Consider the following 23502-nt stretch of genomic DNA (forward strand, 5'->3'; position numbering starts at 1 on the left):
GGTAGCCAATATACGTTGTAAAAAATTATCATTTATGGAAGTTTTAACACTGATGTCATTTTTTGTTTTTAATTCCCAGGTTAGCCATCATCCACCCATTTCTGCCTGTCACTGTGAATCCAAGAATTTTGTGTTTTGGCAAGGTTTGTATTTCAGTTATCACTTCAAAATCCAATTGATGAGCCTATGAGAAAGTTTCTAGTTTCCAAAGTACTCAGTTTAGATTTCTACTTTTAGAACTCAGAGAATATTGGTAGTTGGTGTGGAGTTCAGTTTGAGAAATTAGATTTCTTGATTTAAAGATGGAACCATGTCATCTAGGAGATGGGATTATTTATTTAGGAAGCAAAGCCCTATGGGACAGCAGAGCTCTATGCTGACTATGCCAGCTCAGGGCTATTTCTTTACCTCATTCAACTCATTGTCTGCATCTTTAGCACGGAGGTTGTATCTGCTGGCTTCTTGCTTCTTGAGGGTGTGCAAAGAGATCTTAATCCTCAAAGAAGGCTCTAGAACACATCATATGTGGTCACAGTCTATTTAGGTATATATACATTGCAGTGATTTCTGGTCTTTAACTCACTGAGGCTTGGGGGTTTGGAATGAAGTCTCTACTAAATCAATACCCATTGTACGATTAGAATGTTGCAAACTCGCCTAGAATAAAAAGTTTCAAAACCCCTCTAGAAAGAAAAATATATATATATATAAATTTACCACTAAGTGTGAATAGTTCCCTCACATTCAGGGGAGGTCCAAAGGGTACTTCACTGATCGCAGTATGACTCTTGTCACATGTACTTCCTCAACCTAAAAAGGATATGAAATGATAGAGCAGCACTGTGACTGTACTTTATTTCAGATTAAGAAAGTAAATCATTTCTTGTTCGTAACAAAGAGTCAGAAATTTTGTGGAGATAGCACTAAGCTCCCTTATTTCATCAGAATGAGACCGGGCAGTTATTACAAATACACAGATACACCTGAGTGACCACAGGTAAAACATAAAGCCATCATATGAGATGAAGTGCTGGGCCCTGGGTGGTATCTTAACAGCCAGCACAGGAACATGTTCATTAAGTTAATCCCACTTTCTCATAAATCTTACCTATCTGTGTTTAGAGGCATTATTTTTTTACTGTTCTCCCAAGTCATGTAACTCTTTAAATATGTATATAAATCAGTCGTACTGCCATAACACAATCTGCAATTACTTTTTCTATACATCATACACACACACATATACACATACACATATATATACATATATATATAAAATATTTCCACCATTTAGTTAAAACTTGAAACAACATTTATGGAGACATTAACGCAGAGTAGAGTCTGTGTATGTGTGTATGTGAATATGCACACATACACACACAGGTTATTCCAAGACTTTACCAGTTTTATTTGTTGAAAACACATATAGAGCGTATATTATGGAAAAATATACATAGATATTTGCGGGGGGGGGTTCACAATTAATCTTCTCACCTTGGGCCATCCTCAGGCACTTGTCTTATTAAAGCAACACTATAGAATCAGTTGGGATTACAAAAGTTTCCTTTGTAAAATATAAAGTGTAATACAAAAGTTCATTTTTCTAGAGTAAATGATTAGATATGGAGTGTATATTCTTGTCCTCTGCCTTATGTCGTTTAGATATCAGATGGAAAAACAAGTTCTGGGGGAAGTCGATGGAAATCCTGCCTGTGGGAACCCTGAACGCCATGCTTCCAAAGTAGGTTGCGCTCATCTTCCTTTTGATCTCTTATCTGCTTTTTTAAATCATAAATGGGTATTTAAAACTCTAGAAGGTACCAAGGGGCCATTTTCCTGTATGGCCAATGTTTCTGTTAACTTCACCGAAGTTTTGAGACTGGGCCCCGACAAAAGCAAATGAGAACTTTAGCAAATGTGTCGAAGCTTCCTTTTTATCTCTCCACATCCTGCATTCATCAGTCAGCGCCTACCTGTCCCAGTCACCACATTAGTTTGCATTTTATATGAAAATAAAATGCAAACTAAAATGGCTCTTTTTAGCCATTTCTTTTTTATATAATCTATACTTTCACTTTTGAGTTCATCTTAGATCCAGGCACTATTTTTTTTTTAACATCTTTATTGGGGTATAATTGCTTTACAATGGTGTGTTAGTTTCTGCTTTATAACAAAGTGAATCAGTTATACATATACATATGTTCCCATATCTCTTCCCTCTTGCGTCTCCCTCCCTCCCACCCTCCCTACTGTAGCACTATTTTTAATGTATAGTTAATTAAGGAAGTGATAGAATCCTTTTATGGTTGTTTTCTAGAGGATATAGCCTATACATCTTAAAATTAATTGAAGTTTTCATTGAGGCCAAAGGCTTGTTTTTCTTTCTTTCTTCATTTGGTTGATTTTTGTTCTGTTTTGTTATTGTCTATTTGAATGACAGAATTTGCTGGTAGATTCAATATAGAGGACGGTGGGGAGAGGGAGGAATTCCCAGGGCCACAAAATAAACTTTCAATCTTTACAAACTCATGAGGAAGAGAGTTTTCCATAGTGCCTACATCATACCAATTCATAAATTTTTTAGAAACCCAGAAGCATTTCATTTTGAAACAGTGTTTTATTTGAACATATATGTAATGTGCAAATTTAAAGGTGAGTAGAAACTGTCATCGCCTTCCTTGGCAGAAACTCGGTAACCTTACTCTCCAGAATTTGTATTAGATTCATGCCATCTATGCTCATCAGTCTTTTCCAAAGAATTATTCACATATTTGGCCTTAACTCACAGCATGAAACAATGTCCTCAGAGTAGTCTTTCTTGAATGTACACCCTACTCTCTCCTCCCTGGGCCCTACTGTGATGGCCCATTGCCTATAGGGTAAGTCCAGACTCACTGGTGGGTCATTGAGGGCCTTGGCTGCTCTGCCCTGTCCCACCTTTCCAACCTTACCTCCCGTCGCACCCACTCACCTGAAGTGTGCCACACACAGGTCCCCGGATGCATTGTGCCCTTCTGTCCTCTGTGGCTTCGTCTCTGCCTTTCCCCGCCTGTAGTACCTTCCTCTCCACCCTCCAAGCTTAGACCAGACGCAGCCTCTTCTAGAAAATCTTCCTTGCCACTCGCCCCACGTTCCAGGCAGATCTAAGGACACTCTTCTGTGCTCTTATAAGCGTCCATCTATCCCTACCGTACTATTGGCTCCAGGAGAGCAGGAAACAGACCCTATTCAACTTGGTAGCTTTAGCACCTGGCCCATAGAAAGCACTGAAATGTTCCTTAAATGAATGAATCATGTCATAAATGGCCTTGACCACATAGAAACTTCCAAGAAAGAAATAAGAGAAAGATGAGGGGAAAGGAAGCTATGGCTAAAAAATATTCTCATTGGTAGAAACAGTAATATTTATTTGTTACCTTCACTGTTTTTAATCAGTGCTGTATTCTTCACTAGGTATGGAGATTGCTATGTGTGGAATAAGGTCACCACGTGCATACACAACATCCTGAGTGGGAGGAGATGGATAGAGCATTACGGAGAAGTAACCATTAGAAATACCAAAAGCAGTGTTTGCATTTGCAAACTCACATTTGTCAAGGTAAATAATCTTACAATAGCAAAGGACATAAAATGCTTCCTAGGGAAGAAATAAAACAATTACCTTAAGCCGCAGCAAGTGAGTTAGTTCTGTATCATTGATCCTTATGGACATTTTAGATAAAAAAGCAGGACCAGCTGGTGGAGTTGCTCCGGGCATGCAGACGTCTGACGGTGTAGAGGTCAACAAAGGCACCATCTTGAAAGAGAAAAAAAAAATTCTTGTTAAAGAATTTTCTTTTTAAGCAGCCAGTTCATTAAGTAAAATTCCAGAGAGTACTTCTTGCCTATAACAAGTCTCCTGGTTTATATTCCATTTATATTCCTGCTTGATTACAACATATTCAAGTGATCTTATTTTAGGGAACTAAATATATCGCACTTGTCATTTTCTGAAGATGCATAGAGATGATAGCTTCCAGTCCCTATAAGCTTATCCAACTCTGCCATTATTATATATAATCTTAAATTTAAGTTCTACAAAGAGCAGTACCTTTATTAACAAGAGAAGATGTTAGATATTTTTCTTTTTTCCCTTTTTTCTTAATAGACTGATTAAGTGGTTCAGAACTGAGGAGCCAGGATCACCATTTGCGCTGACTGGGTCGTGCGTGACAGTAACTGTGCGCACTTAGTTTTTTAGGCTAGGAGAAACTTAGATTTAGGCCTGCCCCTAATATTTGCAGAGCTCAGGGCAAGAGTACAAATGGCAGTCCCCATACCGTATGTGTAAATATTTAAAGTATGTAAATCAAGCCCACAAGCTGTCAAATAAAATATGTTCTATCCTTTCACGCTGACAAAAGTACCTTTTTTGACAAAACCTGCAAGTCCAGGTTGGACACTTGGGAACACCGAGCTGGAAACCTGGCAGCGCAGGAGAACCAGTCTGGCCCACGGCCTTCCCCACTTGCTTCCCACCCCCAGCTCTGCCCTGCGCTGCAAGGGGCCGCAAACACGTGTGTAGGCAGTCCAGTCCACACCCCCACAAACAGCCACCCTTGGCCACCCCTCAGGCCTAACGATAAATCCAAGGAAAGGCCTGTGCAGGCTGTGGAATAAACTTAGAACCATTTGTGGGTTTTTTGTTTTTCGCTGTGTTGGGTCTTCGTTGCTGCATGCGGGCTTCCTCTAGTTGTGGCAAGAGGGGGCTACTCTTCGTTGCGGTGCATGGGCTACTCATTGCGGTGGCTTCTCTTGTTGCGGAGCACAGGCTCTAGGCGCGTGGGCTTCAGTAGTTGTGGCACGTGGGCTCAGTAGTTGTGGCTCACGGGCTCTAGAACGCTGGCTCAGTAGTTATGGCATACAGACTTAGTTGCTCCATGGCATGTGGGATCTTCCCGGACCAGGGCTCAAACCCATGTCCCCTGCATTGGCAGGTGGATTCTTAACCACTGTGCCACCAGGGAAGTCCCGCTTAGAGCCATTTGGACAAGGAATTCTAGGGTCTTGCGTACTTGGGGCCTGATCTAGAATAGGGCCAAGGGATCCAGATGGGTAAATTCCTGCCGACTTCTGACCCCTTGGGGAGGAGCATGGCTGGAAGAGAGCTAGAACAAGGTGTTCCTGATTAAATTTAGTCATTTACAGCTACTATGAAAATGATTATACAAACTATTTCTCCAGTGTTGCCAATTGAAAATCATTAAAATCCATGAGCCAAGGGTAGTTCAAGACAGGACAATGGGAGGAAGAAGTTGCTTAACCTGTAAATTAATATTCAGTTAAGATAGAAACTGAGCCTTCTCTGGGCTGTGGTCTCATGCTCTAACATGGAGTGGGGTCATCCCTTTCTTAAAAGTTAAGTCAGCTAACACTTAGATAGCCACCCTTCCATGCAAAACATTTTGAGATAGATGCCTGGAAATGGTTTGCGTGAGAAACTTCAAGGTTAAGAAAATTTTCCATGTGGAAGTTACAGGGATTGGTGTTATTAAAGAGATTGAGTGTTTTAACTGGAGTTTGGTTTCTCCAGGTGAATTATTGGAATTCTAATGTGAATGAAGTCCAGGGGGTTGTGATGGATCAGGAAGGGAAGGTGGTGCACCGGCTGTTTGGGAAGTGGCATGAAGGGCTGTACTGCGGTGTGGCCCCTTCCGCCAAGTGCATCTGGAGACCAGGTGAGACCGGCATGAGTGTCCTGCCTCAGGGGGGCGCCATGAGTGGCAGAAGGCAGGGAAGGTCAGATCATCCCATGCGGTACACCTTATGTTTTCTTTTCTTTTTTTTTTTTTTTTGCGGTATGCGGGCCTCTCACTGTTGTGGCCTCTCCTGTTGCGGAGCACAGGCTCTGGACGCGCAGGCTCAGCGGCCATGGCTCACGGGCCCAGCCGCTCCGCGGCATGTGGGATCTTCCTGGACTGGGGCACGAACCCGTGTCCCCTGCATCGGCAGGCGGACTCTCAACCACTGTGCCACCAGGGAAGCCCCTTATGTTTTCTTTTAATAGATTAAAAACATAGATGCTTAAGACAATAATATTTACATCTATACTCAATCCACAAGTTAAATAAATTCCAATATTTGATAGTAAGGAGTTGTAGAATTGAGACCAAATCTGACGTGTGGTCAGAGATTGGGCTTCATGTAAAATCTCTCTAAATGTAATAACCGCATTTCAAAAACTAGGTATACTTATTAAACCATTTGAATAATTGAAATATACAAGCTCAAATCCCTACTCGTGTTATTTATTCTCTGTTTTAGTAAAACAAAGGAAAGCCTGCAAACATCCATAATCCACAAATTCAATAATTTAACCACAATAAGTGATCTTTTTACTTGAGCATCAAAGAGCTGCAATATGCTGACATTTAATAAAAGACATCAAGAGAGTTCTGGTAATACACTAGCATATAATTGACTATAAAGTACAAATGGAACAAGGCTCCACATGACATTTATTTTCATTGGAATTTTGTCAGTTAATCCCTAACTTTAAAATTAGTTGTTGGTTTCCTCAATGAGTATTTAAATTCCCTGCTAGTAGAGTGGTTTGTTCATTCACTTGGCAATTATGTATTGAGTACTGACTGAGCATCAGGCTTTGTTCTAGGAGCTTGGAGCACATGAATGAGCAGAGCCTACAAAGATCCTGCTGTCGAATTTAGTTTGAAAGTGCCAGTAAACATTAATTTAGATCTGAATCTTTTTCTTTTCTAAATGGAAGTAAATTGTAAGTGTTTTTTTGGTGAAATCTTAATGCTTATAGTTAGTCACCCAAGCATTTAGTTACCCAGTTGGGTATTTGAGAGAAAAATTAACCAGTGAAGACTACTGTATGTACAAAGTTTTATTTTAAAAGCTGGATTTTATTAAATATATGAATCTATCAGTTCTGATAACCAACATAAAGTTTCCCATTTAGCAAAATAAAACCAATTTAGTTCACTTAAAAAATTTGTAGGGACTTCTCTGGAGGTCCAGTGGTTAAGACTCCACACTTTCAGTGCAGGGGGAGCAGGTTCGATCCCTGGTTGGAGAACTAAGATCCTGCATGGCACGCAGCATGGCCAAAAAAAAAAAAAAAAAAAACAACTTGATCCCAGGCCTTAAGAATTCCCACAGATGAAGATCCAAGGGACAAGAGCTCACAGTCAAAAATCACAAAACACAAAAGGAACCCAGGCAGAGTAAGACTTACCACACTCTGAAAATAAGAGCACTTGATATTTCAAGAAATAAGAGGCCTCTTTCAAAACTATGATTAAATATCAACATTTATAGAGAAAGAAAACAATATTTACCACGAACAGATCCTCACTAAATGAATTTCCAAAAGATGCACCTTTATCATCCCACATAAAAGGTCAGAGATACAAGAAGGAACAGTGAGCAACCATACTGTGTATATGTGGGTATATCTAAACAAACAATGACTGCAAAATTAACAGTAATATCTAACTCGTCGGGGAATAAGAATAGCACTTACATTAGAAGGTGGTGATCTTCAAGTTATTTGAGAGGAGGGTGAAGATACTGATTACCTACCCAGTGTCTTAAATTAAGTGTGCAAATAATCATTAATCCTTTAAAAAAATTGCAATCTAATGTTTATGACTATAAATTTGATGTTAATGTGAGTATTAATTAAGCACCCGAGTTAAGTCAGCTCCTGCATGTTCTGTAAGCCTCTTTGCCTCTCACAGTGGTTCCTTGGCCTCATTCCAGGTTCCATGCCGACCAACTATGAGCTCTACTATGGCTTCACAAGGTTCGCTATTGAGCTTAATGAGTTAGATCCTGTACTAAAAGATCTCCTTCCACCAACAGATGCCCGATTCCGGCCAGATCAGAGGTGAGCAGGGCAGTGGTATTTAAAATGAACACTAGGTCATGGCATGGTGCTTACAGAAGTCATCAAGACTTTCGCCACCATCATTTATTTATTCATTGAATCATTCATTCCCTTATTCACTCAGTAATAGCTGAGTCTTCTACCTAGGTAAAGAGCATTCAGAGGATGATCATAATAGAAGATTAGCTCAACAAAAGTTCCCCGCAGAAGGTAACACAGACGTTTTTTAACAAAAAGTGCCCCCCCCACCAATTTACCAAAGGTCTGCAAATTATTGAACTCTTCACACAATCACTCCTCACCTCAGTGTTTGTATTTCTATAGTTCTATTACTCTATAACATGGACTATCTTTTTTAAAAAATTTTTTATTGAAGTAACATTGGTGTTACATTATATAATTGTAACATTACATATATAGTAACATTATATAATTTTCATGTATGCAACATTATTTCTACTCCTGTATACCTGTGTATACCAAAAATTTTGTTTCTCTCCATCACCATACAGTTGATCCCCTTTAACCATTTCAGTGAAGAATAAGAGGATAAGATACAGGGGTACCTAGAAATACTTTGAGTCAAAGTGTGGAGTTTTCCCAACATGTTTTTGATCCCCTGGGGTGTGAGATATACTCAAAATACAGTACCTTTAATACCTTCTGATTCTTTTTTTTTTTAATTATTCTTACATTGTTCTGTACTCATGTCCATTCCTACAGAATTAGTTTTACTTCTTACAAGAATTCTACATGTCATACAAATTGTATCCAAGATCATTTTCTGTTCCCAGTGTCTTTGTGGCTTTATCTGTCTTCCACCAAAATGTTCCCAGTATTGAATGTTCTACTATTTAGTTCCCTCATATTCCCCCCTCTTTCTCTAGAACATGCAGTCTCACTATTTGACATTCAAACTTATCAGTAAGCTTCCTGTACAGTGCGTATCATACTGTATACCTGTTCTTTGCTCTCATTTTAGAATTTAAATATTTGCAAATCACCATTGGGTCTGCTTTTTTCTTCTCAATTCTATTTCAGTATTCCCTTTCTGAATTTCATTTACTGTTCATTTCCTTTCTGTGGCCTTTTGTAATTTCCCCCAACTGTTACCTTATCCTTTTTCATCAGTTTTACTCTCTCCAATAAAACAGAAAAACAACTTCCCTCTCAATCTGTTCTAAAAGTAGCTGAAGAACACTCAGGTACCATCCTCCATGTTGTGGCCTTTAACAAGTGCTTTGTGATAACGTGGAAAAGGAGCACAGCTGGGGACTTCATGATGTCCTAACCCCAGACTCTCTAGTCAACCTGAAAATCTCAAGTTGTGGAACCCTAGACAGCACAGAAAAGTCTTCAAAGCCAACCACTTACTTTTCATTCCTCCCATTTTATTGCTGAATTCAATAATTCAGTTCACATACACAGAAAGTATGTTAGCTGGTGGCAGACAGAGAGAGTGTGGCCTGGGGAAGGGGCGAAGGGACATAATCAGAGCATTACTGTTCACTGTGTTATGTTCACAGCAACCAGAATTTAAGTTTATGCAAATGAGATTATTTTGTTCTCAGAGAAGAAGGTAACGTATTAAAAGATAAACTGCTTTCTCCTTAGATTTTTGGAAGAAGGAAATTTAGAAGCTGCAGCAGCAGAGAAGCAAAGAGTAGAGGAACTCCAGAGATCTCGAAGACGATACATGGAAGAAAACAACCTTGAACATATACCAAAATTTTTTAAGTAAGTCAGTTTTCATGTTTTGCAAATGGTTGCCACAAGCAATGAAAAACTCTAGGTAAAAAGAAAATGAGGGATAGTTTTATGTCCAGGAAACTTCAAGGTGGAAAATTAAACTGATTTTCATCACTGGTTTTGCCAGTGAAAATACTGAATCAGATTTTGGTCTTGTGAAAAGTTTGTAGGGCTTCCCTGGTGACGCAGTGGTTGAGAGTCCGCCTGCAGATGCAGGGGACATGGGTTTGTGCCCTGGTCCGGGAAGATCCCACATGCCGCGGAGCAGCTAGGCCCGTGAGCCTGTGCGTCTGGAGCCTGTGCTTAGCAACGGGAGAGGCCACAACAGTGAGAGGCCCGCGTACTGCAGAAAGAAAAAAGAAAAGTTTGTAACCATAAAAATAAATTTTCCTCGACATCTCTTTTCCTTTCATGGACAGCTATAGAGAGTGAGGGTCTTGCCCAGAGGTTCTTTGTCCTCCAACTACCCCCTTTCGAATGGTAGAAACTTGTTCCCACTCCCTCACCCAGAGATAAGGTGGGACCCCACTGCCCACAATGTCATCCTGGCTTCCTTAGTATTTAATTTTATTTCTATCACATGGAGCTTATATCCGTTCAGATTTGATCTTTCTGTGGTGTGATCGTGGGTGATTATTACAGGATTATTTGCAGGATACATCACACAGACTAAGCTGTAGTTTCCAGATCCATCTGTTGCCCTTCAGAGCCAGGACAGATCAGCTCAGAATAACCTCATACCCTTTCTAGTTGCCATCTCCTGGCTGCGCTGGAGCAGAAATGCAGTCTTGCCCTTTAGATGTTGAAAGTGCCCTCGCGTGGACCCTGAGGAGGCTCTTAACAGCTAATGAGGTTGCATACTTTCCCCACAAGTGAAGCAGAGAAAATTCTTGTGGGTCTGGGGTCTGAAGTTCTAGTTACAAGGTTTGTACATGCTTTGTCTGGGCCACTTCACTTTTTTTTTTTTTTTTTTTTTTTTTTGGCCATGCTGCACAGCATGTAGGATCTTTGTTTCCCCAACCAGAGATTGAACCTGCACCCTCTGCATTGGAAACATGGAGTCTTAATCACTGGACCACCAGGGAAGTCCCTGTTTGGGCCACTTCACTTTCTAGTCCTGCCTTGAGGTGATTTATTCCCGCTCTTAGCCCCTCTCCTCATGACCCTACCCACTTCCATTTCAAACATTTCACAACAAAAGTGGGTTTATTTCTAGTCAAAATAGTCAGATCATCAATCAGCAGATAGGATGCTCACTGGCTTACCAAGTACTGCTTATATGTACACGTCTTATCTACAGGAGAGGGTCCAATTATCAGGTCACCTGAATGAGATTTGTGTCTAATGTTGATTTTTATACTTTCACAGAAAAGTGATTGATGCCAATCAAAGAGAAGGCTGGGTTTCTAACGACACCTACTGGGAGCTGCGAAAGGACCCTGGGTTTAGCAAAGTAGACAGCCCTGTTCTTTGGTAAACTGGGAATATAGAGCTAGCCAACATAACACGCTCTGAATGAATGAATAACTATGCACAATTATGTTTCTTAGAGCTCCGCGTGGTTTCTGGGTCGACTGAAAACTGACCATTTGCTTTTCTATTCATCTTTATAATAGACTTTCAGAAGTGCATTAGACAAGGCCCCTAACCACTTTCAGATCCTTTCTGTTTTGCTGCAACCATATTCCTTAAAAAACATCCACACCCTCCTCGAAAAGCATAAAAGGAGCAGAATATAAAATCCGAGGTCTGAAGAGTCTATAAAGAAAAACAAACTGTAACTGGTGCTTAAAGCTGATCCAGAGAGTTTAAAGCAACATGACATATGAACCAGGCATTTGGTCCTTTTCTGGAAGCGCCATCCCCTCATTGCAGGAGCTCCTGGGCCACAGCAGTCAGCTCAGATGTCGAGTGTGTCTGTTTGATGTGGTGTACTTGTGCTGGCCTTGTCAAAAAAGACGATGCTTTTTTGACATCGTGATGCTTCTCAGAACCTGTTCCATCTGTACGCCATTGTTCATGCCTTAAGAAATGCAAAGATGTACAATAAGTCATTTTTTAAATGTGTGCTCCTAGGTTTATGTGAAGGACAGATGTTTTGAATCATGGCATGATTCACTTTCTGGGATCGGAAGAATTATGAGACTAACTCAAATGGATTGAAAAAAGTAAACAACATATGCTTTACTTTGATATATTGGCTACTGTATCATATGTCTGAAGGGCAAGAAGGAAAAGGTGTGCTAAGTAGATCTCTGTATTCAGTTGCTCGTCAGTTTCCTGTCCTGCGTACAGTTAATAAACCATCCCTCTTCCACCTAACCTCCCAGTGTGCCCTATTATTTGGCAATATCCGTATTTGATTTGAACACTCGGCATCAGTGTTAAAACTTTGGAAGGAAATAACAAAAAGCATATGGAATTTGTCTGTGGGCTTAGGAGTACTGTAAACATAACTAATTTTGAGTGAAACACAGTGTAACCCACATGTGTCCTGTGCCCAACCCATTGGCACTGTTGGAATTCCACTGGGAACAGACGTGAGACCACTAGAAGCTTATTTGCAATGTTTAAATGAGTTCTATGCAAATTCATATTTCATATTCTCATCAAGTGTTTCTGTATGATACCTGACCACATATTAAACATTTACCTTGCTATTGGCAGAGATATAAAACTTAAGCTAAGGAATTTATCCATCCCAACAAAAATGGGGGGAGGTGAGGGACAGAAATGTGTTTTGAGTACTTCAGGATTTGTTTTTTCCTCCACTAATATATAGAGGCTTTTGTAGTAACTTGCATTAGTATTCCTGAGTTTCTGCACATAGATAACTATTTAAATGCCTATATATTTTTTTAAAAATCTCTTTAGAGATTTTCCTAGAGAATTATAAAATCATGTATATTTTATTCTGTTACGTTTTTATTCTTAGACTCTTACCATCAGATTTTACGTGTTATTTTAATCTCTGATAACAAGGTTACTAACATCTTACATTTTGTTATGAGGTGTTGATTTTAGTGTTGTTTCTCCCACTCAAAGCATTCCTAATAATGGCTATTCCACTATCAAACCAAGACTGCTGAGAGCATAAGGGAAAACTCTGAAGTCTCCACTAGGTGGAGCAAGTTTTAGTTATCCTGAAACTCATTCCTCCTTTTATCTTAGTCCATACGTTATATGTACAGCATGCACTGGTTTAGAATGAAATTTCATTGTCAAGCAAACTCCCTAATCCATCACTAGCTCTGAGCATGTAAGCAACACCCTCCCTTGGTGTCTCAATGTCTTTAATTCCTATTTTAAGTCTTGGGTGCCTTCCCCCATAGTAGTAAAATTTCCCTTATTATCAATTCTTTTTCTGCTCATTCATCTTGACGTTCTTTTATCTGCATCCTGAGATATATGCCTTTAATTTTAATTAGAATTTAATTAGAATTTTTTTGACTTCCTCAGAGAGGTATGTTCTCCCATGATTGGTAAAACTTTAGATACTATTTACAGTGCTTCTTGTCTGTATTTACTAGCACTTCCCTGAAGAGTCTTCAGATTTTAGCCTAAAGGTAAAGAAAGAATTCTGCAAACAAAGGTACTACAAATAGGAAGATACCACAAGTAGGAAGGTAAGGCACCAGGTGACCAACGATAGTATCAACCAGGCAGCTGGAAGAGGACCCCGGAGGGAAGCAACTACTGTACCTCACAGTGAGTTTTAATTAAGAAAGAGAATAACTAGTAGAATGGACCTTTACTACCTAATAAGTTAAACATACAAATCAGGTAGGTGAATGTTGGTCAGAGCTAACCTGAAACTCTGACTAGGATTTCAAGATGAGAATGAGAAGAATGCCAGATTAATTAAAATCACCACATTCTTTATAATGTCCCAGATTTATAATTTATTTTGAGATTCTGATATCCCCATTAGAATTCGAGTTCAAGTGAGCAATTAAGTTTTAGGTAACGCTCCTATAATACCTGATTCCCAAGTCTCCCCATCAAACATTCATACCAATGTAATGGCCCCATCCCCTGTTTCTTTCTCACTTTTTATTTATTTGATGGTTACAGAATTGTGACACTTATTCTGTTCGGAATTTTCATCTGCATAATTTGGGGGCTTTTGAGACTAGTGTAAACAGCAAAAGGATAGAACAGATATTAGGTCATTCTTGACAAAACATGACTTATTTCTTAGAGTTTTATATAAACCTTTTTATTTCAGGGGCACTTTTTTTTTCCCCTAAAGCAATCTAGGATAGAAGTGGACTTAATATATCTTTATACCTCCCCTGTGATTTACTGTAAGCTCCTTCATGTTTTTGAGCTGGTCATTAAGGAAAGCCGTAAGTGGTGATGGTCCTATGGATGTGGCTAGGCAGAACAGATCGATGGCACACACCAGCATGCATAGAGGCCGACCTGAAACTAATTATTTTGCTACCCAGGGTGCAAATTTACTCTCAGATTTTACTGTTATTTTATTGGGTTGTTTAATTAAGTCATTATTTTTCATGGGTTACTTGAAATTCCAGGCAGTCGTAAAAATAAACCTCATTTGAGATACCTTTTAATATTACACATCAATTATATGTGACATAAAAACTACCAAATGTATTTTGGTAAGAGAAACCAAGGAGTTTTTCATACAAGGGATGCCACGTTGTGGATTTTCTAAACCTTTTGCTGCTCTTCCTCGTTCTGGCCCCAGGACTTTTAGCGATTCCACTAATCACTCATTACGTTGGGTCCTGCCCCCAAGGAGCACTGGAGGGCGGAGTTAAAGAGGAAACTGATCCAACTGTTTTGCTTAGTTCTGATTACACCCTTGGCTGGAGAAGGGTTTATAATCATAATCGAATGTACATTTTGTTAGTACCTTGTGGATTATCCATTTTGTCTAATCTTGTTCTCTGTCATCCAGATAATGAAGTGTGGGAGCAGAGCTCCTCACACACCAGGGGTTGTAATAAATGTTTGCACTTGACTGAGTTGGTATATTATGACTGTGGCAAAGTAAATAAAGTTTGTGTACAAAATATTTATTTCTATGGGAACCATTATGTTCAGGATATATGAAATGTATCTAATTAAACAATTATGAATCTATTTTGTGCTCTAGAAGTATTCTTTTGGAGGAGAGATGGAAAAAATATCATTGGAGCTAGGATTAAAATGTGTGGATTTTTTTTTTCTTTTGTTTTCCAAAAAGCTTCCCAGTCATTTAGAAATAGTGCTTATCAAGCTAGGATTAGATTCTCTAAGTTTTAATTGAATTTCTTTTGTGAAATTGATACATCTGAAATATATATCACATGAATCATGCTGTTAAACCTGACTTTAATACATAATTGTAAGACTGAATTGTGAATGAATTGTTAAACCTTTGCTGCAGCCTTTGCTATTAGAGAAAATGGCAAATTGTTTAAGAAAGGACTAGCTTTAATTTTTCCAAAATGTATCTAAAGAAGAATGAATTTTTCAGAAATTGCTTTGCTGGGTCAGCATTCCCAACATCTTAAGCAAATGAGCCCCACGATTAAGGCAGCTTACGGGTGGCAGTATGCTGCTACCCAGGGTGCAAATTTACCCTCAGATTTTGCTGGGTTTTAATTGGCTTTTTAAAAAATTAAGTCATTATTTCTCATGGGTTACTTAAAATACCCCATAATTTCCAGCTTACATGCCTGTCAGTCATATGCATACTTCTGTTTTCCAAAACAACTATCTTGATTCATTTTCTCTTTCCCTCTGATCCTGAAATGGTGAGGGGCAGGGATACATGTGTCTGTTCTTTTGCACTATGTCACTGAGTGTTTATAAAATATGCAACATTTATGCACAGTTGCAGGGTAGTATATCAATATTAGAACCACTGCATTTAGCTCCGTGGAACACTGTTAAATGTTCATGGATTAAAAATTACCCCATAATTATGTATTATTAGTTTCCTCGGTATCTCCAGATTGGTAGGAAAAAACATAAAAAAGGAATGCTTCTATTTTCTGCAGAAAAATTGTTTTTTATCATTTCTTCCTTCTAAATATAAATTAGGACAATTTTGGAAAGAGGACTATCAAGTTTTCATAAAGCAAAGTATAATCCTATTTGAGTTCTACCTGTTTCTTACTCTTAGTTAATGGGGTAAGCACAACTTAACACTGTTAAAGACAGAATAGGGCTTCCCTGGTGGCGCAGTGGTTGAGAGTCTGCCTGCTGATGCAGGGGACATGGGTTCGTGCCCGGTCCAGGAAGATCCCACATGATGCAGAGGGGCTGGGCCCGTGAGCCATGGCCGCTGAGCCTGTGCGTCTGGAGCCTGTGCTCCGCAATGGGAGAGGCCACAACAGTGAAAGGCCCGCGTACCACAAAAAAAAAAAAAAAAAAAAGCATTTAAAGACAGAATAATGCTAAAACTATCACTTCTTTTATCCTAGGTAGCAACTCCCCACCCCCTTTAATTATCTTCATTCAGTTATTTCTTTAGGAAATAATGTGGCTGCTAGAAACTTTTTTTTTCAGTCATTTCAAGCTTATTTTAAAAGTTTTATTGAGGTGTCACTGACATACAATAAACTTTACATATCTGAACTGTACAATGTGATACATTTTGACATATGCATATACTCTTGACACCAGCACCACAATTACAATAGTGGACATATCCATCATCACCAATCGTTTCCTCTGCCCCTTTCTAATCCCTCTCTCCTCCCCCTCCCCATGCTTCACCCCGAGGCAATCATTGATCAGCTTTCATCACTTTTCAAAATCTGTCTATTTTCTTGTATTAATTGCATGTGGAATTTTTCTAGAAGGCTGTATGCATATGGGAGAAGTATGCCTCTAAACCCCTCCCATGCCCCTACCCCAGTATCCACCATCAAATAATAATATATCGCAAGAGATGCTCGTTAAGTCCTAGGTTTGGTAACCCAGTAAAAACTTTAGATTTGAAATACTTAGAAAACAATGAACTGTTTTTCACATCAAAATAGCCATGTAAGTTAATTAATTCATTTCCATCTTTTAGGGGTCCAAAATAATGGTAACACTGAACTTGCCGGCAGTGCTGAGGAAGCCCGGGGAAGTGGTTTTCTCTTGTTTGTAATGAAAGAATACCTGACAAAGCCGTGGGAATCCAGAATGACGGGTCTTGAAATAACGTCATGTTGATGAGGAAGAGAAGGGAAGTAGCCTACGCTGAGTTACGTATTGTTGGCCTCCCCAGCCCCACTTTTAGGTCACAAACATTTGAAACTTCCAGTACTCAGGAAGGCTGCTTTTCCATCTCTTAAAATCTTCTCACTCCCCATCTGGAAATAAAGTTGCTAAACCTGATTTTGAAAAAGAAATGGAAATGAAGTGCCTGGAATCCAGTGAACTTCCTGCCATAGGCTACTGTGCAAGTTGAAAGCTTATTCTTTATATCCTGCCCCCCAAAGCCTGTTGCTCAAAAGTCAAACCTTCCCAGAGACTGTCAAATACAGCATGATTGACATTAAATGCGAATGAAGAGAAAAGGCAAGAATGAATAAAAGAGAAATGGGATCTAGGAAACAAAAGTAGGTTCTCTAAGTGGGGCGGGGATCATGCTCCTTGGGGGCGGGTGGCTGGAGCGATCCCAGGGGGCCAAGTTATTATTTTGGTTGTTGGTTTACGTGCAGATTCCTGACCTTCCCTCGAAAGACTCTGAGTCCATACATCTAGGGTGTGGACCAAGAATCCGCGTTTTAACAAGCACCCTCAGCCCCCAGGGAATCTTGCGGCTGACGGGGACCCTCCAATGAGGGTGCACTGGCCTAACTTCCCACTCCCTCGCCCCTGTTTATTGTTTTTCTCATAGTGACATTCAAGTAGTCGCCAAGAAAGTCTAATTCAAGAACCGGAAACTGCCTAGAGCTCAGTAACTTGTGACTCACTCTGCCATGTGTGGCTTCTCCTCACTTTTTGTGACTTCTGCCCTTCTGCCAGGGCTGTCATATGAAGGTGAAGAGTGGGGAGGGCCGAACTCTGAAACCTACAAGATGAGATTGTGTTACTCCAGAGCCCTACAAGTGTGTTCTGGAGGCATCTAACCAGCCCACGCAACCAGAATTTACTCTTCAAAGCCGAGGGTCAACCTCCCCTGCCCCACCTCCCACTCCCATTTACGCCTGGTCTGTGTCTCCAAGGGGAGTTTTGTTTTGTTTTGTTTTTAAAATTTATTTTTTATTTAATTTAATTTATTTATTGTTTCTGGCTGCATTGGGTCTTCATTGCTGCGCACAGGCCTTTCCCTGGCTGCGGCTAGTGGAGGCTACTCTTCATTGCGGTGCACGGGGTTCCCACTGCGGTGGCCTCCCTTGCTGTGGACCACAGGCTTCAGGCGCGCGGGCCTCAGTAGTTGTGGCTGCGGGGTCCAGAGCGCAGGCTCAGCAGTTGTGGCGCACGGGCCTAGCCGCTCCATGGCATGTGGGATCTTCCCAGACCAGGGCCCGAACCCGTGTCCCCCGCACCGGCAGGCGGACTCCGAACCACTGCGCCACCAGGGAAGCCCTGTTTTGTTTTGTTTTGTTTTTAATTTTCTTTGGCGGCGCTGCATGGCATGTGGGATTTTAGTTCCCCGACCAGGGATCGAACCCTGCCCCCTACAGTGGAAGCGCAGAGCCCTAACCACTGGACCACCAAGGAATGCCCTATTTATTTTTTTAACTTTATTGAAGTATAGTTGATTTACAATGTTGTATTTCTGCTGTACAACAAAGTGACTCAGTTATATATTTTTTCATATTCTTTTCCATTATGGTTTATTACAGGATATTGAATATAGTTCCCTGTGCTATACGGTAGGACCTTGTTGTTTACCCATCCTATACATAATAGTTTGCATCTGCTAATCCCACACTCCCAATCCTTCTCTCCCCCACCCCCCTTCCTAAGAGGATTTTTTAAATTGGCTAATGGGGCCTGGCAGGTGGAAGCCACAGGGAAATTCTGTGGCAAAACATGCTTTGATCACCTGACTGATATTTTTATAATGAGGTCTAGCCGCAAATTCTTTTATCCAGATCAGCTTCTTCCCTGAAAATAATATATTTTAAACTTTTCATTGGAAAAAACTTCACTGTGAAATTACTCTGCTTATAATTGAAGGTATAAAGGCATTAGTCATGTAGTGTTCATTTGCATATGGTCATTTTGAGATAGAAAAATTAAATTTTATCATATATTAGTGATTGAATTTCAGGCAACTTTCTACAGAAAAATAGCTTGCAGTTAAATTTCCTAATGAAAGAGTAATTATCCACTGAAAAAAATTGTCGATCTGTGCCACCTCAAAATAAGAGTTGTACTCTTCAATGCATGTTGTATACTAGAACGTTACATTTATAAGAGCACAGAAAACAGTAAATTTTAAATAAACTATATGAAGAGGCTTGTTTTTTATGAATAGTATGTTCTAATGACCTTTCCACAGAAGTAGTAAAGATTTTTACCTCTAGCGAGACTTCAAGTAGCGTGTAAAGAAGATTGAGTGCTTATTCTGACTACATTTCCAGCCCTTTTTTCTTGTAATAACAATGTAGAAACTGTTTTCAAATCAAACACCAAAACACAGGACTTTTCTCTGAATTTTGAACATATTTATATTAAAAGACTCAGAAAGCTGGTTTCAGTTTTCTATTTGTTTCTAGATTATAGGAGTAAAGCTGTAGTTCATGAGGACCGCAGGAAACCCAATATCACACAGATCAGGGTTTTCTATGGCTGGTCTCTGGGGAAAGCCCCTAGGGGTTAGCTTTCACTCATCCAAGTTCTCCCTCCCTTCAGAAAGAGAGTTTTCATAGGGAATATTTTCTTTCACAAGTGAAAGCACTTCCAATAAAGTGGTAATAGTGTATCCTGGTCTTTGTATGCATTGTAAGTAGAGGATTTATCAGTCTTGAGCTCCAAGTCTCTAATTTCTTATAAAGAAGTGTAGGAAGAAATAATTTCAGAGGCAGTGTCAAAGAAAGCAATATACCAAACGTTTGGTCACTAGAATCCCCAAATCAGTTTCTTCTAAAACAAATATTGACAGTCGACCTATTTTAATCCTGCTGGAATATGTTAAACACATAGGCCCTGGTGCCATTCAACAGCCTGATCCACTCTGGTGAATTTATAGGGTGGTGCACAGCCTCATCCCGACACTGTCCAATCACGGAGATGATCTTCTCATATCCCCTCCTGGAAGTGTGTTCCTAGTATTATTCTGAGAAGCTTTGATGTGAGTTGCAGGAGTGCACAAAGAAATCCTTCTGTCTTGTGTCCTTTTCTGAAAAGTATATACAATAGAACTTCTTAGCTTAGATGGACAGAGGGATGGAGGGAGAGAGGGAAAGAGAAGGAGAGAAAGACTGAGAAAATGATAAGAACTCAAGATGTCAAAGAAATGCCCTGCTCCTTGCTGTATGTAATAAAGCAACTGGAAAGCAAATTGAAAAGGAGAAGCAAAGGGACACAGTAGATGAAACTTTTATTTGCATAGTCTGTGATTATATAATCTCGGCTACCATAAGTCAGTTCCCTAGTCCAATTACAAAGTCATGTCAGAATTAACCTCTTATGAGTGCCCATAGCCCCAGTTACATTACACTATTGCTGGCTTGTAGGTAGTCCTTTCTTGGTTTAGTTTTAGCTTCCTGGGTACAAAATTTGGATGGCACACTGGGGTAAATACAACTGAGTTTGTGATAGCTCATCTGCTCAGAGGGAAAGCCATCAGAGAGTGAGGGTTAAATGTTGACGGCCATTGGCTGGCCTGACTCGGAACTGCGGAGGCCTCTCTGGCTGCTGCTGGGTAGCTGTGCAGTGTCAACAGCTGCATGCCTCAGGTGGCTGCTTCCTTTCTGTGCAGGCTCAGCTAGCAGGGCTGTTCTTTCCTTTAAACAATGGGTTTGATGGGCTTCCTAAATTTGGGGGGGAAAAAGTGAAAATTACAAAAATAAATTCCACCAGGAAGCTCTCAAGTCTGAAACAAGGTCATCCAAGTGCCAAGTACTTGAGGATAAAAACCAGTGATCACGCTCAGCATTTCCTAATTACTCCTGAAATTGTCCATGGTTTTTAAGTTTACCAAAAGTTTACTTCCCAGGTGCTAACAACTCAGTATTTTAAACCACCCTTCAAACTCCGGTCATTATCTATAGAATTTTAGGAAGACAAATATGAGAATGAGAATTTTTCTTTCAAAAAAATTTAAACCACCTTACATCCAACCTTTCTTCCCAAAGTCTCTCCCCACTGAAGGCTTAATTCTCCACTGCATCTCTCAGAATTTTCTATAGGCTATCACCATACTTTTTGGTTGATATTTTTTTAAGCTTCTTGCCTTTCTTAAAATTGTCTTTTAAATCCTCTATTAATAAATCTTGGGCTTCCCTGGTGGCGCAGTGGTTGAGAGTCCGCCTGCTGATGCAGGGCACACGGGTTCGTGCCCCGGTCCGGGAAGATCCCACATACCGCGGAGCAGCTGGGCCCGTGAGCCATGGCCGCTGAGCCTGCGCGTCCGGAGCCTGTGCTCCGCAACGGGAGAGGCCACAGCAGTGAGAGGCCTGCGTAAAAAAAAAAATCTTCCTCTAGTCTTTTTTCCCCCATGTAGAATAAAGTACATTTATATTTATGTAATTAATATACTCTCTTCAAAATGTACTAGTCATTTTGTGAGGTCTCTGTGGTTAATTCTCTAAAGTATTCCAAAGGCATTTATCCTTGGTGTACAGAGTAAAGGAAAATGACAGAAGAAGCTTCTTCATTAACCCTGCTACAATTCTGGGCAAATGATGTTCAAACTGAGATAGGCTTGGACCTGGGACCTGGGACCCTGTACTGGAGTGCCTCCACCTGGACAAATGTCTCCTGCAGCAACGAATACAAAGAAACTATAAGGGACTAAAAGTAACTGCCTGCATGCACAGTTGGGGCAAATTATGAACAAAGAGATACAAAAAGGCCAAAACCCAACTGACACTTCTGAGGAGCCAGGAGCAAAAGCCGGGTACTGAGAATGATCCTTGCTCACAGCACCACCAAGGAGGTAGGCGGACTACCTGAGCCGCCCCTCTGGACCAACCCACCTATCTGTCTCCTCATCCCATTAAGGAACCAGGTGGACCCCCTTCAGGGCGCGAGCAAGGGCACCTGTTCCTTGTTTTCACTCCTTCATGCTACAGCGCGAGTCCCAATAAAGCCTTGCCTGAATTCCTTGTCTGGCCTCTTATCAATTTCTGTTGACTAATAAGTCCAATGACCCTTGTCGGTAACAAAACCAAGACTGGGTCTCAGTGATGCTTTTAAATACCATCACTTGTGTCACCAATGTAGGTGTGCACCAGCCTTTAGATTTTGTACATTTACTTCTAAGAGGCACCTGCATATGCAGACACCTACCTAGGCGGCCACACAGGAGGATGGCATTCCCAGCGTGGCTTCTTCCATCAGTAATGTTCAGATTCATGGTATCAGCCCCAAGAGGTCAGCTGTTTTCTAAATTCCTCACAATTTTGCCAAACATAGTTCACGATACTTAGTGAAACATTCCAAACTTTTTTATTTTGTTCAGTGCAAAAGATGTTTTTCCACAGTCTAGCTGAATTGGTGAAATTGCCTAAAGCTAGTATTATGTGAGAAGCTATATGATCAGGCCTCTCAAGATGGCTGTACTCTTGCTCTCAGTCCATCCCCTGCTCCATCAATGTCTGCTTCACCTACGCCCAACTCACCTGACTGACCTTCCTACACACTTGCACCAGGCCCCAGCTAGTGATTGTTCTAATCTTTAGATCAGAGTCTCTACACCTGGAGAGCTTATCAAAGGCATGGTGAGGGGCGGGCTCCTCTGCTAGTTTCCCTGGTAACCGATGAGCCAAGCTGACGTCAATTCCGCCTATAACAGGCAAGCTCCCCCCACCCTCTGGGAGCAAAGATGGCCGCTACTTGCGCACACGGTGGCGGGTCCCTCGGGGACGTCGCTTGAGACAGGTAAGCAGCCCCCCTACCCCACCCCAACCCCCGTCCGCTAAACCACTGGTGTCTCTGTCGCTGACTCCAGCTCTCCCTTCTGCCTTGAGTCTGGACAAGTACAGGGCTTGCAGGCCTGTGAGGTGCAGCTCAACAGAAGCCCTGAGGTTATTGATTTAGATGCTTTATCTTTCATTTGTTAGCATCTGGGACAAATCCTGACAACAAATCCATGCAGGTATATTACGCGCGCTTCAAATTTGACAAATTCTGGAAAAGCCTATCTGTCCCCAAAGTGCCGTCTCACATTGTACTGGCTTCTCAGTAGATTTGGGGAACCATAAAGAAGAAAACTTCCTTTTTTCTAGTCAGTGGGGGAAATTTGCAAAACTGCTATCTCATGGATGACATTAGTGCTTTTAGATACATCCTAGACTCCACTTCTATAAAGTACAATTATACTCAAAACCTAGGCCTGTACCTGTATTAGTTTCTTACTGGTGCTTTAACAAGTTGCCACAGACTTAATGCCTTAATACAAAGATATTTATTCTTTACTGTATTCGAGGCCAGAAGTCCAAAATGAGTCTTTACAAGGCTAAAATCAAGATGTTGACTGGGCCGGTTGCTTTTGGAAGCTCTGGGGAAGAATCTGTTCCTTGTCTCTTCCAGCTTCTGGTGGCTGTCTGCATTCTTTGGCTTGTGGCCACATCTCTCTAATCTCTGCTTCTGTAGTCAAATTTGCCTCCTTTCTTTTATTAAAATGCTGTGATTTCATCTAAGGCCCACCCAGATAATCCAGGATAATCTCCTCAACTCAAGATCCTTAATGTAATTATCTGCAAAGTCCCTTTTGCCATTTAAAGTAACAT

General features: G+C 40.6%; 1 protein-coding gene across 5 annotated transcripts in view; it reads left to right on the forward strand.

The window, feature by feature from the left end:
- The window catches only part of OSBPL6 (oxysterol binding protein like 6), a 92182-nt gene extending 77105 nt beyond the window's left edge, over positions 1-15077 (forward strand). For 4 of the 5 annotated variants that reach the window (XM_082841164.1, XM_082841165.1, XM_082841167.1 and 1 more), the window contains 7 exons: positions 80-143; positions 1663-1741; positions 3454-3598; positions 5573-5717; positions 7768-7894; positions 9509-9631; positions 11012-15077. In XM_082841164.1, coding sequence (XP_082697290.1) covers positions 80-143; positions 1663-1741; positions 3454-3598; positions 5573-5717; positions 7768-7894; positions 9509-9631; positions 11012-11120 — 792 coding nt within the window. In that variant the 3' untranslated portion in view covers positions 11121-15077. Of the gene's footprint in view, positions 1-79; positions 144-1662; positions 1742-3453; positions 3599-5572; positions 5718-7767; positions 7895-9508; positions 9632-11011 lie in introns of those variants that run through there. The other variant, XM_082841168.1, reaches the window with a different exon arrangement.
- Positions 15078-23502: the final 8425 nt, after the last annotated feature.

Source organism: Leucopleurus acutus, assembly GCF_964270905.1.
Source record: "Leucopleurus acutus genome assembly, chromosome: 6".
Classification (NCBI taxonomy): Eukaryota; Metazoa; Chordata; class Mammalia; order Artiodactyla; family Delphinidae; genus Leucopleurus; species Leucopleurus acutus.